We start from the raw sequence: 17,578 nt of genomic DNA, 5'->3' as shown, positions 1-17,578 counted from the left end.
ACAGTATTAAATTAAGTACATATACTTTCAGTTCCAAAAGAAGAAGAATGAACTACACAGAGTATGGTACAACTGACACTTTATTCCTTCGTGATGGAGATACATAGTATTGAAACTCCAAGAGTCACAAAAAAAAAATTAAATCAAAGTGCAAAGCTCTGTTAGAACTGATTATGGAATGTATTGATGTTTTTGGCACAAAAAGTGGGGAATTATATACTGCAACAAGATTAAGTTTAATGAATGTAATGCTTCTGTGCTCAGTAGTCACATTTGTGCACTGCAGAACGATACAATGTAAAACAGTGACTAACACGATTCACATACAACTCCATACAAATTACATCACACATCCAGTTTAAACTTCTCTGAAAATGCATGAGGTCCACTGATACTTTGTTCACAATCACTTAACAAATACCATTGTTTAAGCAGGCTTATCTTTTCAGCTTCCTTATTGATAAAAGCAAAAATAGACAATATTAAATAGCAAATTATTTTCCTCAAATGGTTCCATGTGGATGTTGATGTTTTCTATTAATTTGGCTCTGACTTCATTGATAAAACATATATGAAGCTGAACAAAATCAAAAGCTTTTTTTTTTTCCTTATTTTCCAATTTGCTGTGAACAAACAGCATTCTGTATACTGGCTTTTTGTTATCAAAACTGGACATAGTGGTGCCTATGAGCTCTATTCCTATCACATGGAAATCACCAAAAAAATCAAGAGCATAGCTTCACACAGTGGCATCTATTTAAAACTGAGTATTAGCATGGTAAACACAAAAATACAAAAATGGAAGAATTCAAGTTTATCTCATAAGGTACAGTATGCATTCACATTTTCATTACAGAGAGAGACACTGTATTCACATTCTGTTGAAGAAAGAAACCCACATATCACAGATCTGCCTAAACTCTTGGCAAAGATAACATCCATAGAATATCTATAATGCACATTCTGGCTCTTTCATTTCTACTGAGCTAACTGATTGCTGAAAGGAAAAATCCTTTGATGAGTAATTCAAGCCCCATTGCTGAGCTATTATCACAAGAACTTTTATACAGGTCTGCTCTGTCATACAGCCTGACAGTTGTTATCAAGAGTTTTATGTGGGCAACTATCAGTGTTCAGTGTCTCATCTCCTTTTTTGGTTTGGGATTTTATTATATTATTTATATTAATCAAGAATGATGATTTATATCAGGCATCTGAGAAATGTTCTGGTGACAAAATGTACAGGACATGCATTAGATGCACATGTGTCACTGCAGAAATGTCCTCACAACTGAATTCTTTGTTTGGGCAACAGAAAAATAAACAGAAAACAGCAAGAACAAGAAGCATTTGGCATGATTTTACTTTTTAGTACCATACTGTACATAAACTGAAGTGTTCATAATATTTTTCTTTCTAATGCCAAAATAAAGATTAACAGGAGAAGCTGTGAGGTGAGGGTGATCCCACTAACCAGCTTAGGTAACTTTTGGCATCAGACTAAGATGTAATTTAGAGCATCTATGTTAAGAGGCTGTGATTCCTACTGAGACCAAGAGAGAGAAAGCAGGTGTGGTTTTAGAGCACCTCAGTTTTGTGCCTGAAGTTAGATAGTTTGAATACAACAACTGAAGGAATTCAGATCCCTCAGCTACTTCCTTGCTTTCTGTATACCAAAATGCAGCCCTGAAGCCAAGGAAATCTAAATGGCAAGAGATGAAAAACCAACCTCTCTGTCTACACATCTGTTTCTCAGCTCTGAAATCCCAACTTCTCTTCTCCCTCCCCTAGGGAACCAGGGGAATTCACTGTCACACATTCTACGGCTTTCAAGGACACAGGGTAACAGCAGTGTCACCAGAAATGGTTCTTTTTTTCCTGGAGAAATCTTAAAAAGAGGAGTCACCCTTGTTATCCTCTGGATCTACAGCTCCTGCTGACTGTCATCCTTCCAGCTCCAAAGAAGTTGCTCAGACCCAAAGCAGACCCCTCAGTTTTTCCTCTCTCCTGGCACCTACTCAAGGAGGGAGTGAGTTTAGGATAGTCCATCATGGTTTGGGATACTGTGAACAGTGAAGAAGGAGAAGTGAAGAAAAAGACTCAAGTAAGAACTGAGGCAACAGAAGGCAAAATCACTTGGGATTAGAAGAGAAAAGTGCTCATCATACCTTGATGAGCAAACTAGAAATGAGTGTCTGAGGAAGGAGACAGGTGAGAGGTGAGACAGGGTGGAGGAAGAAAAAAACCAACACCAACACTACAGAAATACTTAACAATAAATAAAATTGAAATCCTACAGCCTAACTCTCCCAGTGTAGCTGGAAGCTCTGTCTCCCTAGCAAGAGGAGGGAAGAGGGACTGAAGGACATGGATGGGGGCCAGGCCACAGGAGGTACATGGGCAAGTCAGGATGGGGGGACTGTTTCAGCTCCCATGGCTGCACAGGTTTTTCACAGAGTACAGCTTGCCTTTAGGAGCTCACAGCTCCATACTGCAGGGCCACTTTTTAGCACAAAATCTCTGTTTAATGTCAGGTTATTTTGAAATGTGTGATACTTTATCAAATACTTAAAAAGCACCAAGGGAAGGCAGAAAAACATTCCCCATTGCAACATTTACATCCTGAGAGCCTAATCACCTGGCTCAGGTTTAAATGATGGCGCGTGGGAATGGAAGAGACAAAGAGGGAACATTAGGGACAGGAGAGTCATAAATAGAAAAAAAAAAACCACTTGCTGTTTGGCTGGCTGAAGAACTTCCTTTGGGCCACATTCTTTTCACATACAATATATTTGCTCGTCACTGCTCTCTTCTCCATGATACCTCGTGTCATCACAACACGAAGCATCAGGTGTACTCTGGTAGCTGCCAGCAGGTTTTCCTCTCATCACCACTGAGATGCAGAGTGGGATGTGCCAGAGAGAACCTACGAGTATGAGTACTTGTGTTTTCTCCCTTATGACTGCCCAAAACAGCACGCGGGTTTCCAAAGGATATCCCAGTGGGCACTTGGTTAATTCTGGGTGCTTTCCTGCAGACCACATTGCCCAAGTGTCCTCACTCACTTCCTACTGTGCCTCAGCAACACGCCACAAGTGGTTCAGGAAAGGTGGAGGAGATGTCTTGGAAGCTGATAACATGTTCAGACTATTTGTCAGTCTCTGGAGAGTTCTCACTACTGCCTCTGTTTGGGAATTGCTCCCATCCTTAGTTTACAAATGATTTAACAAGAAGCATGTGAATACAATGGTGTGTGCTTCATTTTGCAGTGGTGAAAAAAAAAAGCTATGACTCAGTGGGTAAACATGTTGAGGAATTCACTACAAAAATTATATTTGCCTTAACCGAATACCACAGAGAATATTCATGCCACTAAAAAAAATATAAGATGGTTATTGTTCCAAGGAAAACTGTCCCAAGGGCAGATAAAGAAAAAATGACAATCTTCCAGGAAAAAATAGCTTCCCTTATTCATGGGCATAATCCAGGAATAGCTGTCCTTCAACTCCTTCTATCACCCTTTTCTTTTGAATTTTGCTAGTAAGTGGCCTCCAAATGAAGAGAAAACAGAAAGCAGAAACAAATTTTAAGATGTGAACAAAGAGATTTAACTCCCCCATACTTTAGATTTCTTTTGCATATCTACATTTAATTTTTGTGGTCCAGAGGCTTCCTAGGATCTGGCCTTTTAAAAAACTCCTCTCCCATTCTCACCACATTGAAAGTCATGCTCTTAGCAGGACAGCGGAACCTGAATTTGCAGGAGACAACTTGTGTGGCTGCACTACTCTCTTCTTCTGTCATTCATTTCCCAGGCAGTCATCGCCCTTGAACGCTCCCATCAGAGGAAGCTTTTCCAAAGCTGGTACCTGGTGTCTGAAATGGATTCCAGCCACAACTCTGCCCAGCAGCAGCAGCAGCACCGTGATGTGGCCAGGACAGTGAGCATGACCCACTGCCCACTGTTCTGGCTAGTGTATGGAAAGCTCCCCTGCCACACCAGGTACTTGGTTCATGAGCCCACTGAGTTTTCTTCAGTCCCCCTAATACTTTGCACCACTGAAAGTAGAAGACTGAGGAAGGGAAAACACATGTAGAGCAAAGAAGCAAGAGAAAAGAAGACAGAAGGGAACGGTGTGAAGACAACAGAGGTGCTTGAAATATTGAGAATTAGCCAGGTTTCATGAAATTTTCACACAGATATGTTAAATCACTAAAGCTAAGGGTTAGCCATTATAATTGTCTTCTGCTAGCCCATGGGACTAACTTACTTTAGAGTTATGTGCTCCCAACAAACCCTACATCCACCTTAAATACCATCTGCAAGGATATAATAGAAATTCACAAAGCAAAAAATCTGTAAACAAGGGTTAGTAGCACAGTGGTACAGTAGATTGTCAATAAAAACAATAAAAGTGTGGATACAGATTCGTCTACCTTGTGTGTAACATTATTGCCAGTTACAAGGGAGGGAGTCTGTAAACTCATAATTCTGAAGCTTTGTTAATAAACACAGAGCAACAGGTGAGTGACCCATCAACTTTCTCCAGTTCTGTGTTGGCTATTGGGATCAGCATGTGGTCCTTCAGCTTTTCAAATACCTGTTCAGGAAAGAAAATGCAAGGGAAAAATCATTACACTTTACACCTCTGTTTTCCCTTTTTTCTAAGTATTTACAGAACAGACAGACATGGATTTGCCAGCAGGTGCCAAGCCATCCATCACTGTTAATCAACATGAACATTCCGAGTGCACGTGGCTGCCTGGCTGTGGCACTCACTGCAGCAAGGGAGCTGCCAGGGCCTCGCTGGCACCCCGGGGTGGCTCTCACCTTGGCACTCTCTGGGTACTCCTCGGGGGCTCGGTGCAGCAGGACGTGCCCTTTGCTGGGAATGTTTAAGTAGATGCAGTTTGCTGCAGCATCGTCAGGCACTGTCAGCTTGTCGTAGCGGTGGTCGCTCATCTGTTGCATGGTCTGCCAGGAGACAAGGTGCAGCTATTTAGATCAACCACATTAAAGTCATGGGAGAACAGAATCTTCAGAAATAGCTAATTGTGATTGCCAAGGCAGTCAAGGGCCATTTTGCTATGCAGCAAGTACAGATATTTCCTTTTATCTCTGCCTTTACGGAAGAATCTACTAAACCTAACTGAAAGGAGCAATAGAAAACCTTTGTGCAATGGTTCTTGCAAGCAGCAGGATTAAGCAGGGCACTTGGTAAGCATCCTCTGTGGGGTCTTTTCCTTGAGGATTGCACACTGAGTATGCAAAACTGCTCCTGACACTGCCTGAGACTATAGGTGTTCACCACCTATTAAAAAAAAGCAGCATTGTTCAGTATTTATGTAATGAGCATGAATTAAACCGAACAGGACAGGAACGGTTCCCAGTTTGGATACCTGCCCAATCTTAATTCTTTTCAAGGAGCTCCGTTCTGCTTTGCAGGCAGTTACTCTTTCACTAAGCACCTGTGCTGGGGAGCAAGCAGGCACGTCTGTGCTAATCCTTGTTCCCAAGGGGACAGCACAATACCCGCCTTGCAACAGGAGAGCTCCTGGGCTTCAGAGGTTTGGGTTATAAATATAAGGCTCATACACAAATGTAGACCCTGGCTGGCTGGAATTTCAGAGACAGAGACTCTCAGGACATGACAAGCATGCAATCCCATGCTTTGGATCAGATCCATTTTAGTAAGGATGGGAAAAGCCTGACTCCAAATTGTAGCATTCCAGCTTTACATCGGCTTCAGCCTCACAGAGACCAAGAACAACACAGAACTGAACAAGGCTCAAAGTCCAAAACTTTGGTCCTACTGAAAGCCTAAGCAAATTGCAAGTGTTTCCATTTCTGTCTCTGTCCACCTGTGTTCCCACATACATTGCACATACATGCAAAGATGCAAACAAAAAGAAAAGGCTTTTTTTTTCAGCTTAAAATAAACTAATATTATCTTTAGAAAAGCCTGGTCTTTTGTTAACAACATTTTTCAATTAAATTCCCTTCTCAGAGATTTACATCACACAGCAGAAAGTAGACTTCAATTTTAGGCACAGTTAAGTTTGTCATTAAGTTGCTTCCAAGGTCATTAATCTGTACTGCTTCTCATTCATTAAAGGAATGTAGCTGATTTATGACGGGGTCTACACAACATACTAGGAAGCAACAAAGAACTCATGCTTGCCCACACCTATGGTAAGTAATTCCTTTATAGGTCTACATTTTTCATGTTCTAGCCTGAGTCATCGACATCCCGTAGAGAACATGAAACTCACAACAAAGAATGCCATGCATTCTTGAGGAAGTGTTATCAGATTGTCATTTCTTGTTCCTTCTCATGTTATGAAACTCTCCCAAGTTCCCAAGGACACATCTACCTCCATAAAAGGTTTATGTGCTTTTCTGGGCAAGAATCCTTGCACCTTTACTTCATTAGATGTAATTTTGTATTTTCATATGTTTAGCACAGTTGCTATAATTTTTTATAATTTTGTTTATAAAATTTTGTATAATTATACTTTTTTATAATTTTCTTTCTGTTATGTTGCCAAGATGAGTTTTATTCTGCTTTCCTTGACGTTGCAGATGTCCTGCACCTAGTGTGGCTCATCTACCTGGTAACCAGAGTGAGCAGACACGTCCTCTACCTGCAGCTTCCCTGTTCCTTCCTATACAATGTTTTTAAGTCTTGACTAAGGAAACATTTATTAAATCTGCACTAAAATACATATATCAGTAGAAGAAAAGCCACTATGTCTGGATTTCACTAAGCTCCCAAACAGTTGCTCTTTCTCCACTCCTTGTTGGAAACAGAATTCTGATATTGCAGGTTTTCTGTAGGAACATCAGAAATATATTGTGAATCATTGTGAAATGCTTCCATATGAAATTATGAAAGAATTCTTAAGCAGGAGAGTAAAGACAAATCTCCCATTCATTTGCTTCTGCAAAATGCTGAAGTGGGAACCACACCAGCAAGGAGAAAAAAAGGACAAGTGGCAGGGCCCTAGTGCCTCAAGGACAAGCTTTGGGGAGCCCGGGAGATGATGCAAAGGACACATTAAAAGGATTGTTTTCAATATTAAAAAGCACACAAACAGTGGCTGAATTAGTTCAGAAACACATGAGAAAAAAGTGAGACAAAGCAGCACAGAAGTTTGAGGACACAGCTGTGATAGTGGGACTGGGATCTCAGCTAGCCAGAACAACACCACAAGAAAGCTTTTATTACTAACTGGAGGTTTGACAACACAAGATTACTCTTTTCCTCAGCTCTTAAGATAAAAAAGAAATCATATTTGCAAGCTTTCATCACTGTTGTAACTACGCCTGACCCTTGCAGTAAGATTTCAAAAACCACTTACTTGAGAGAGTGCCCAGGCAATAACACCCCAAACCTGCCCCACAGGGAGGCTCTGGATGCAGCAGAAATGCACCAATACGACACAATCAGGGCACTTTACAGACTCATGTGGTTTTCTGTATTTCTATTATGTGAAGTCATTAAGTACAAGTGCCTGGCCAGATTGACTCCAGGGCAGAGAAAAGTAGATAAAAGCAAGGTCCTTTGATTGTATTTTCTCTCAGATACATCCCAAAATATGATGCATTTATAGAGGGCTGGCTTTCTGTCCACAAACATTGTACAATCAGCTATGTTAAGAGCCAGGCACTTCCCACATGCCTAGTTTTTCTGGGAATTTTCTTCAGCCTAAAGAGGGTAATTTTCACTGCACATTCTCTCAGCCCTTAGTCATGCTTTCCTTATGTTGAAGTCATCCACATAGCCTAAAATGCCTTCTCTATAGTTTTTTCACAGTGTGTCCTCAGACAACTGAGGTAATGGATAAGTTAAATAATCCTAACTATGAAGCAGCATTATACATGAAGGAAAAAAGTGTATGCGTTTTGGGTCCATTATCTCTGACGGAACTAAGATGACTGCATGCACTTTTAAAAGAGGCCAAGCCTAGCTACAACTGTTCCCCTCTCCATGAGGAAGGCCCCAGTCTGAGCCCTGCTGCCTGCTCATTCTGGGATTTACTCACATCCAGATTGCTGCAGGATAGAGAGCGACCAAAGCCACCTTTTTATCTCCAACTCCCCGCAAGCAAAACCAAACATACACTGAATGTTCCTCTTGCTAACAGGGCATTGAGCACCACACTTAAAAATGTCTGTGTGATGCTGACAGAGAAGCCCAGATTTCCAGGGTTTGATGTTTGTATTGATTAGCCACTGTTTTCCTGACTGCCAACATTTAAAAGAAGAATCAAATCTAAGCTCAAGTGGAATGTATGTAACCCTACACCCACAGGATCATTCCCTCACCAGCTTTCAACTATCCTTTCTTAAATCCTTCAAGTCAAAGTATTCTTAAGAGAAAACTAGTCACATCAAAGTATTTCAGGTAATTCTTCTATCCCACCTCTTTTCTTTCTTTCCAAGCACATTAAACTTTAGCCCATTTGACACTGATGCTTAAGCAACCTTTGACCTGGGATCCAAGAGAATGAAAGGTGCGAGAAAAGATTAAACTACGTTAAGGTTTCACCTACAATGACAAAAATGAAGTATTTTTGTGGTGCAGGGCAACTAAAACTGCAATAACAGCAACAGGCAGTCACGTGGCCCCAGGCTGGATGGGAGTTTGGATGGTCAACATGTTTCTTTTCTCCTTGGAGGAAAGACCACTTGTCTGGGAACAATGTCGGGCTATGCCGCTAGGCAGCAAAGGCAAAAGATAAGGACAGGCACCTGGCCAGTCTACTGCCATCTGGAGGGACAGCTGAGAAAGGTAAATTAGTGCTTGCTACCTGGAAAATACTGCTGATTGCCAAATCTGCCTTTTAAAAATTCTTGCAGCACCCAGAAGAGCTTCTTTTTTTAGTGCTGCATGGTAGGCTGTCTCCAGTCTCAGGTGAGAAGCGATGGTATCCACTTTTGCATCCCAAGATAGGGAGTGGAGGTGACCAAGATTTGGTGCATGGTTTCCAGGAACCTCAACTCATCAGCTGTCATACAGAGTGACACCAGCTCAGCACTGTCCCAGGCCCAGGAGTCTGCCCAGTTTGCTTTTCAACATGTAGCAAGGTAGCTACAGAATTCAGACAGGTACTGTGCAAGGAAACATTTCTTTTCCTTTCTTTTTTTTATTTGCCCCTTTAGAGTTTACATACTTTTAGAGCTCCCCAGATTCTTGCACTGGAAGACACAGTGAACAAGTGCTCCCCAGTCACCTTTTCCACATCATTCCTGACTTTTTAGGCATCTATGATCCTATCTTAGATGTCTTTTTTCCAAGTTATAGTCATAGCTAGCTTAGTTTGTCTCCTTAGGCAAGCTGTCCAGGCATCTGTCAGTCCTTATGGAACTTTTCTGAATCCTTCCAGTTATACTTCACCTTTTTTTGAAATGGAGGGCCTATGCATGCAACGTGCACACAAAAGACCACATGCAGATGCACCACAGCTTTATCAGTGGCAAAATTATGTTCTCCTTTTGGTTTTCAGCTGAGCTACAAACTTCAACAAGCTCAGGATCTCGTTTCTGCAGTAATGATCAGTCAGAGCACATTATTTCATATGTGATGCTCTGAATAACATCACAGTGACATTCAGAATTGTCATTCTCTCTTGTCCTGGCTGCACATCACTTTACACTGAAACCAAAATTCATTCACTGATTTATTGCCCTGACTGTCCTTTGAGTTCCTTCCTCATTTCTTCATGTTTAGAGAAACAATTGGCACTGGAGAGAGAAAGCAGCAGCCTTTGGGTTCAACGCAAGAAAGTGCAGGACAGAGTGGAGCCGATGAGCTGTGCCCCAATGCCGTGTGCCTCCTACAGGGACTCAGCAGCTTCTCAGAGTTTCCTTCAAACAAAGCAGTGACCATGAAACACTTGGCTAGGCTGGCCAGAGGGGACAGAAGGGCAGAGCTGGAAAAGCCAGCGACCTTGCTGGAATGTCAAGATCTATCAGGAGTGTCCCCTCTGACATGCAGACAGGCAAAAGAGACAACAGTGTAGTAGTCTCAGTAAGGAAGGGGCCATCACAGCCACTGTGAGCAGCATAAATCAAAGGAAAATGATCTAAGCCTCCTTGTCAGGCACTGAGAAGTCTGACAGAGATACAGGACAGGACAGCACAGACCTACAGATGCAAGCTACACTGAAGATCTCTTTGAAGCCAGCAGTGCCCTGGTCTGCCATGGTCCATACTCCAGATTTCTTAGTCCATCCACAGCCAAAGTGTTGCTTTAATTTCTGCCTAACACCCACGGTCTCAGCAGCTGGGCTTTGGGCTTTGCCTCCCTGCTGCACCCTCTCAGTCATGTTTTCCAGAAGGAAGAGCTCTTTTAAGCAACCTCTCCCACCCTGCTCCTGCTTTTCCTGGCACAGGACGCCTTTTGCATCACCACAGATGCGATGGGCACCGAGTGTCATTCGTGTGCACACCTGCACTGCTCTGCCCCTCTGAGCCACCATCCCTCATGGCCACACTGTCACCTGCCTGCCAGCTCTGCCAAGGACCACTGCAAAGGGAAACCATGACCTGAGAAGAGAAAAGGAAGCGGATTACGTGGGCTGTTGTTTTCAGTTGAGAAGGCAGGAGCACGAACATCCTGTTGTTTGGAACAGGAACTCAGGGAGAGAATAGTCAAAGGGAAAAAAAGAAGCAAAGGAATAGAAACATGAGTCCCCATTTACGCAAAGCAAATGACATCTTCTCAGGCAGCCTCTGACCCAACTCCTGTGGCTGACAGCCTTACTTTTGAGGAAAAACATGTATTGAAAGGGACAATTCCTCATCCTTTAAAAACAAACAAACAAAACTGATTAATACAATAATCTCTAGTATATAAAGTATATACTTTTGAGTCTTTATCTCCCAAAGATTCTTCTGCACATATGCAAACTGAACAGCACTAACACTCAGATAAGTGCAGTAGCTATTACATCATCTAAAATTAATTCTAAGTAAAACACAATGAGCTGACTTTTTAAGGTAGGAGGTCATCTGGCACTCAGTGAAGACCTACATCCTCTGAGATGGTATATACCCGTAAGTCATAGAGTAATGAAGAATCAGAAGGAGATAAAGGAAAGTAAATAGAATTTTATAAGTTGATTAATTTATTGATTGATTATAAATGGATTAATTTTCCTATGTACAAGGCTGAGAGAAGCAAAGTCTCATTTTTTAATGTTTAGCTTTAAGGGGAAACGTTTTTGTATTTCTTCTCAACACTTCTTTGTATTTCACTAACCTTTCTTTGTTCCCACATTACAAAGAAAGTCAGCATTCATCTGCACTTTCTGCTAATTCCCTACCTGATGTCATCTTCTTTGGGTTATTAATATTAGTAATGATTTCCACAGCAACCCATTGTGATAGCATAAATAGAGGATTATGACTTCATGTGGGGAATAAGCAGAGGCACAAATGATGAATTCTTAAGGAAGAAGAAATAATGTTTTCATGCAAACTTGTGCATTACTAGAAAAGACAGTTGCTATACAGACAATAGGAAAAGCAGATTCAGCTGAGCCTTTTCCTGCTGCATGGCAGTACAGGCTGTTTTCCAAGAACTCCAGAGAGATGAAGTTCTCTCTTAGGTGTCTGGAGGCACTTCTGTGGCAGAGCTGGGAACCCCTCTGCTTTATCCAGGCACTATAACCCTTCTGTCATGCAGGGAAAGAGTACTCAGTTCTTCAAAAGCTGGCACATTGCAGAGACTTCAGTTACACAAGATGGAGTAAGAACAAAAGGCATTTAATCAAAGGAATGGGGGCAACTGCCAATGCAAGAACAACTCCTTGTGCTCAAGTCTTTAAAAGCTCTGCTCTTAGCTTGGATACAGACCAAGGATATAGTTACCCAAAAGAGACTCCTTTCTATATCATCCTTAAGATATGGTTTTGATAAGCCTCCCTTGACCACTGTCAAAACAGCTGCATTAGCAATAGCGTCCTCCAGGGAATAATTTAGGGGAGGAATGAGCAGCTCCACTCCCAACAGAAGATATTGAATGAGAGAGTCAAGAACAAGGCACGACAATCATGTCCAAGCTTTTATTGAAAGCAGAAGGAAAAAATAAAGGTATATTGCTAAAGTTGTGGCATTACACTATTGCAGACTTTCCAACAGAGTTGTGACCATAAAGAAATCCCATTGAATAATGAAGCTGGACTCCAAGATACCAAGGACCAGCACCAGATGTGACCACTGCTCTGGGACCTGCTGGGACAAGTCTGTGAGGGGACATGAGAGGTTACACTATCAGCTGCATCACCTGCTCTGCCTTGCATCCTGACTGGCAATGCCACTCAGTCCTGACACCTGCCACTGCCACACTGCCTCTGTAATTAGCATACACTCCTCTCAAATGACCAACTGAAATCCCAGATGTTCCACATACCACTCTGCTATTCCAGATCTCAGAGGAAATATGCCAGACTCAGCTGACTGCAGGGCTGAGCTCAGGCCATATGATGGAAGAGATGAGTGCCCTCCCTTCCAAGATCCATCAGCAACCCCCAGCACCCTGCATTACCCCACATCAGTGGATTCACACCAAGGCTTTCTCTACCAGTCCTGTGGGGAGACCCCAGGGCTGGTCTTTTGGTCAATGCCTGGTATCAGAGCCTACCCAAAGGACAGACTCATTTCTCAACAGTGACAGAACAACTTTATTAGTAGGAACTTGCTACAGATACAACCCACACTGCTTGCAAGGGAATAGTTGATCTTGTCAAAACTGGGAACAAATGTGCAACCCTCAGATGCTTTGGGATTACTACAGAGTTATGCAAAGGGTGACAGAGATGGTCTGATCAAGGACTGTGTCCACAATCTTCTGCTGCTGTCCAAGTCTTGACTCATCACAAAGTGAAGGGAAATTGTGCTCTGTATCAACCAATACAAACAGTCACAAATGTGGCTTTTCTGGATTTAGTATAGAGCTAGAGAATACAGAAAAGAGTGTGCAACAGATGCTGTGTCACAGTTCCCATCATCACCTTGCCTAGCTTTTGCCTTTGCTGCTGGAACCTGAACTGGATTATGTCCTGGGCCAGTTCCTGCTCTTCTGCTGTCCCAGCAGGACCCCAGGGCTCTGTCCCTTGTTGGGGAAAAAGCAGTGCAGAGTGCTCACCTGCAGCACTGCCACATCAACTCCCTACATTGGGACTGGCACCGGTGCAGCCCAAATCTGTCCTCAGTCACGTTCACAGTAAAGGTCAGCAACTCTGGCAGTGCATGATCAGAGCCCAAAGGTGACATGTTTACAGGAAATCCTGGCCTCACTGAGGGACCTGAAAAGTAATCCCAGGCTTCAGCGTCTCAACAGCCGTGGCTGATGTTCAAATGTGGAATTACATGTATGGAATTATAAACAGGTTTAACTACAAGAAGGAATTAAATGCATGCTGAAAACAGCAGAGGGAAGTTAAAGTTTCAGATGTGATAGTCACTAGAGGCCCCAGTACTTTCTGCACTTAATCTGTCTCTTTCTTTCACCAAGTTTCCTCAAGTGCCACTTTTTAGCTGCAGTCCAAATAAATACACCACACTTGCCAAAACCTGAAGAGGATTTAATGGTTAAAATGTCGCTTCTGATTTATTATCTGCTTCTAGCATGTGGTCTATTATCCTAAACTCTGTGGATTAATTTCCCAGCTCACTTGCAGAGCTTTACATTACACATACTGGACTGAACTCACGATCAATTGCACTTGGCCATATGTGAGCACCAGATGCAATTTCTTTTTCTATTTTTAAAGTATTGTAAAGATACATAAGTTGCACCAGTATGAACAATCAAGAAAAATCTCTATTTCAAACAAGAGTGCAAGCAGCTAAATCCTGTTTTAAATGTAAAACGTTAGCATAGCACGATGTAGCACTTCACTAGTAGCAGTTGCCTAATGTGACATGTGAAAACAACTCAATTACCAGAGATGGTTAAAGACAGCTCAATCATCTTGCGTGTATGATTGCATTTCCAGTCACAAAAAATGGCAACATGAAGGAGGAGTTTAAAATAACAAGCTGTTACAATAAAAGAGTGGCATGCTGGGCTGTGCCAGGCAACAGACTCAGCAGGAGCTCAGGGGACTGTACTGCCACAGACTCTGCTGGGTAACAGAACAGCTGACAGCACTGCTACAGCTCAGCTGATCTGCTGAAATCCAAGGAGCAGCTTTTAATTCCAAGTGTCAGTTCCTCCAAGATCCTCTTGCACTTGCATTTCCACAAGACTGCGAGAAGCTGATTGCCAACTGAACTGTTTTTTGCTTTGGTGGCAAGAAAACAAAGACATTGTCAAAAAGCAAGAATTCAAATGTTAGGGGAAGCTGGTGATCAGCAGCACTGCAAATGCCATCATTTCCAAGACAGACAATTTACCCATTTGTTTGCCAATAATTTCTCATAAGAGATTTAGACTCCTGGACAAACAGCCAGATCCAACTCACTGGAACATGTTCTGGGTAACTCCACACGTTGCTGTGCCATGGCTGCCTGATGTAACCTGTCAGTCTCTAGGAGCATGAGAAGAGTACATGCCATGGGACAAAACCCTGCTCCAGCCCACACTCCCTAACCTCAGCTGGCAGGGTGTGAGCAAACATTATCCCCAGACACATGCAAATGTGCTGCTAAATGTCCAGTGCAAAGAAACACACTGAAAACTGACAGTTGATTTATTTTTAAAAATATATCCACCAACAATCAGAGACTGCTAGATTATCTTGTTAATTATTATGTTCTTTTAAAAATGTATCTGCTTATTACTTTACCTTGATTAATGCTGGTGTTTACTTGATGGTTAGTTACCAGCAATATTTGATCAAGTTAGACAAAAAATGGTTTTGGTTACAATAGCTAAACTGATGCACTGCAACATGATTAGCCAAGCTGTGCAGAAGGGTTTAATCAAACTGATGAGTTCTCAGATTAGCCCTGGCTCAAACTCAAATTGCAGCACTGAACAACCAGTATTGTAGTTGAATTTTGCTCATGTTTATAAACACTCCATACAAGTGTAGGGCCTCTTCCTCCTTCTTCATGACAGAACTTTTACTTCCCCTCCGTGAATTCTAAAAGACAAGTTTCCTCATGGCAACATCTGAAGTAAATATCTCCACTGGTCTGATTATATCTCCTTCCTCCCTTTTAACACCAAATTATCAGATTTTTAGTCTAAAAAGCTGTAAATAATAACCTGTATATTCTGTTCATTTCCTTAAGATAACTGAAGTTAAATCAACATCACCATTCTCTTGCCTGATATCGACATTCTTTATGGTTTGCACATACAGGAGGCCCTAACATGAAGTTGTTGTTTCCTCTTTCACTGATCTATATGTATTTTAAAATTCCATCATCCTTAAGCAGGTATTTTAAAAAGATCAGAAAGAGATAGATATCATGTTTAGAATGTTTTCTTAGGTGCTTTACCTTGAGGGCTTTCTGTGCAGCTTCACTTGATCCAATAGCAATCAAGTTTGGTCCAGCCATGCTGCAAAAGCTCTTCAGATGCAAAGAATCATGAACAGGGACTGTGGAGACAGCATAATCCTGTATGGGAGTAAAAAAGGTGCTATTAATATTTTTAAAGTGTCCTAGTTCCATAATTATATGGAGACATTCCATAATTAATTTTACTCTCTGCAAATTATCAACCCCAGGGCACAGTGTCAACAGTTTAAGTATGGCACTCTCCTCTAGACCAGCTTGTCTTGTCTGGAGACTGGCATAAAATCCAGAACATGTTTTAAATAGTGCTATTGTTGCAGCCATAAAGACATACATTAAAATGCTTAATTAAACAGTAGGTACATAAAACCTCTCCAGGAACCAGCAATAACAACACAGGGCTGATACATGAGAACATGAAGAACGTGAGTGTTTATGTGCTCTCAAAAAATAGCAGCCTCCCACTATCCAACTGATTTTTATGCAGCAATCTCACATTTCAGATCCAACTTCAGCATCTATCACTTTACAGGATGCTCAAACCTTTCAGCAACTTGTACCTTTGGGGTTTTTTAAATTAGGTCTTAAATAAAGTACATGAGTATGACAAACATCTTGGCCAGTACAATTGTTCAATTAGTTCAGTGAATGACAGCTTCTAGTTCCTGTGGCTTGAAGGAATCTACAAACCTTAAATGTGTCAGCCAGAATTTCTGCACCACGTTGATTTGTCCGCCTGGAAAGACCTACGAAAAATTCTCTGCCTGGAATGAAAAAGCAGACTAGCTTTAGAGACATTCTGAAGCAATCTTTCAAGGATTTTCATGTTCTATGTTTCTTTTCTCAAGCTGAGTATTTAAACTGAAAATTCAGCATAGAAGAATGCAACCTGCAATTGTGAGCTGATAATCTAAAGCAATTAATCTTTTGCCAGAAGACATATTTAACCAGAAGCATAAATAGCTTCCTCTTCTAAATCTTTCCAGTGGTCATTGGGTCAGGAAAGACAACAGCTGGGCAGGATTAGTACACCACTGATTGACCATTTCCCTCTCCCTTTGAGATTTCCTCTAGTCTCAAGACAGATCTGCAGTCATCAGCATCCTCCAGCACCAGAGAAAATCGGTGCTGGATCTGCAGTGCCTTAGGAAGGCCTCCCTTCCTGGCCTGCCTCTGTAGGAGACCCTTCTTTCCCTGTGGTGCTCTAAGGCAGGCAGCCAGTCTCTGTGATGCTGATCAAAACAAACAGGCTTATTCAGCACAGGCAGGGAGTGCAGCCAATGTGAGAAAATGCCTAATGGGTTTAATGACATAAAAAACACAGGCAGTATCTTCATCCTTGAAGTCAATCATGCATGTTAGGCTCATGACATCTGACAGGCAACTCCACCACATCCCTGATAAACTAAAAATGCAATTTTGCATTAATTCATTGAACTAGTGACAATTGTCTGCATCAGGCTTTTACAAGTCCTGAAAACAAGTCTGGTGAATGTTAGCTGCTCGTAATGAGAAATATGAAACAGCCCCAGACAGCTGACTACTGAAAGCATTTTTCTTATTGGCACTTTACAAGCTAAAATAAAATCTGTATGCACAGTGCTGTTCTTTGTAGTGTGTGTTCTGCTACTCCATTTATTCAGGTATTAGGCAGGACATTGAGGGCTGCACTGAGTACTCATCTCTCAGCAACCTTCGTGACATTTAGCAAACAACAGATTCAGCAAACCACAGGAATGACACTTCATTATGCTGGTATCAGACAACGTGCAGTCTTTAGGGCAGTCAGAACATGTAAATAGCAAATTCACTACCTGTAATTACTATACCTGTAAATAAGACGTCTCCACCGTCCAAGGTTGCGTTTTCATCCACCATCTCAACGATATTAAGGTTGAGACTTTCTAATACTCTCTTCATGGCTTCAACCTGTTTAAAAGGAAGTTATTAAGGACATATTGTACTGTTGAAAATTTATTTTAAAACTTGCCAGAAATATACATAATTCTTAAGAATTAAATCACTTTAACACCCCTTTAGCAAGATGGATGGCAGGGTCCTTTGTAGCCCTGCCCATCACAGTTCCCCACCTGCCTTCAG

The 17,578-nt window shown here is 41.8% G+C and overlaps 1 protein-coding gene across 1 annotated transcript in view; it reads right to left on the bottom strand.

Annotated features, from left to right (window-relative positions):
- Window positions 1-62: 62 nt before the first annotated feature.
- The window catches only part of DDAH1 (dimethylarginine dimethylaminohydrolase 1), a 57,590-nt gene continuing 40,074 nt past the window's right edge, over window positions 63-17,578 (bottom strand). Inside the window, exons 2-6 of the mRNA XM_053985231.1 lie at window positions 17,308-17,407; window positions 16,169-16,242; window positions 15,461-15,580; window positions 4,832-4,975; window positions 63-4,601 (exon numbers count right to left, since the gene is read on the bottom strand). Coding sequence (XP_053841206.1) covers window positions 4,485-4,601; window positions 4,832-4,975; window positions 15,461-15,580; window positions 16,169-16,242; window positions 17,308-17,407 — 555 coding nt within the window. The 3' untranslated portion in view covers window positions 63-4,484. The remainder of the gene's footprint in view (window positions 4,602-4,831; window positions 4,976-15,460; window positions 15,581-16,168; window positions 16,243-17,307; window positions 17,408-17,578) is intronic.

Source organism: Vidua macroura, chromosome 9, assembly GCF_024509145.1.
Source record: "Vidua macroura isolate BioBank_ID:100142 chromosome 9, ASM2450914v1, whole genome shotgun sequence".
Lineage (NCBI taxonomy): Eukaryota > Metazoa > Chordata > Aves > Passeriformes > Viduidae > Vidua > Vidua macroura.
This window is presented reverse-complemented; position numbering and strand designations above follow the sequence as displayed.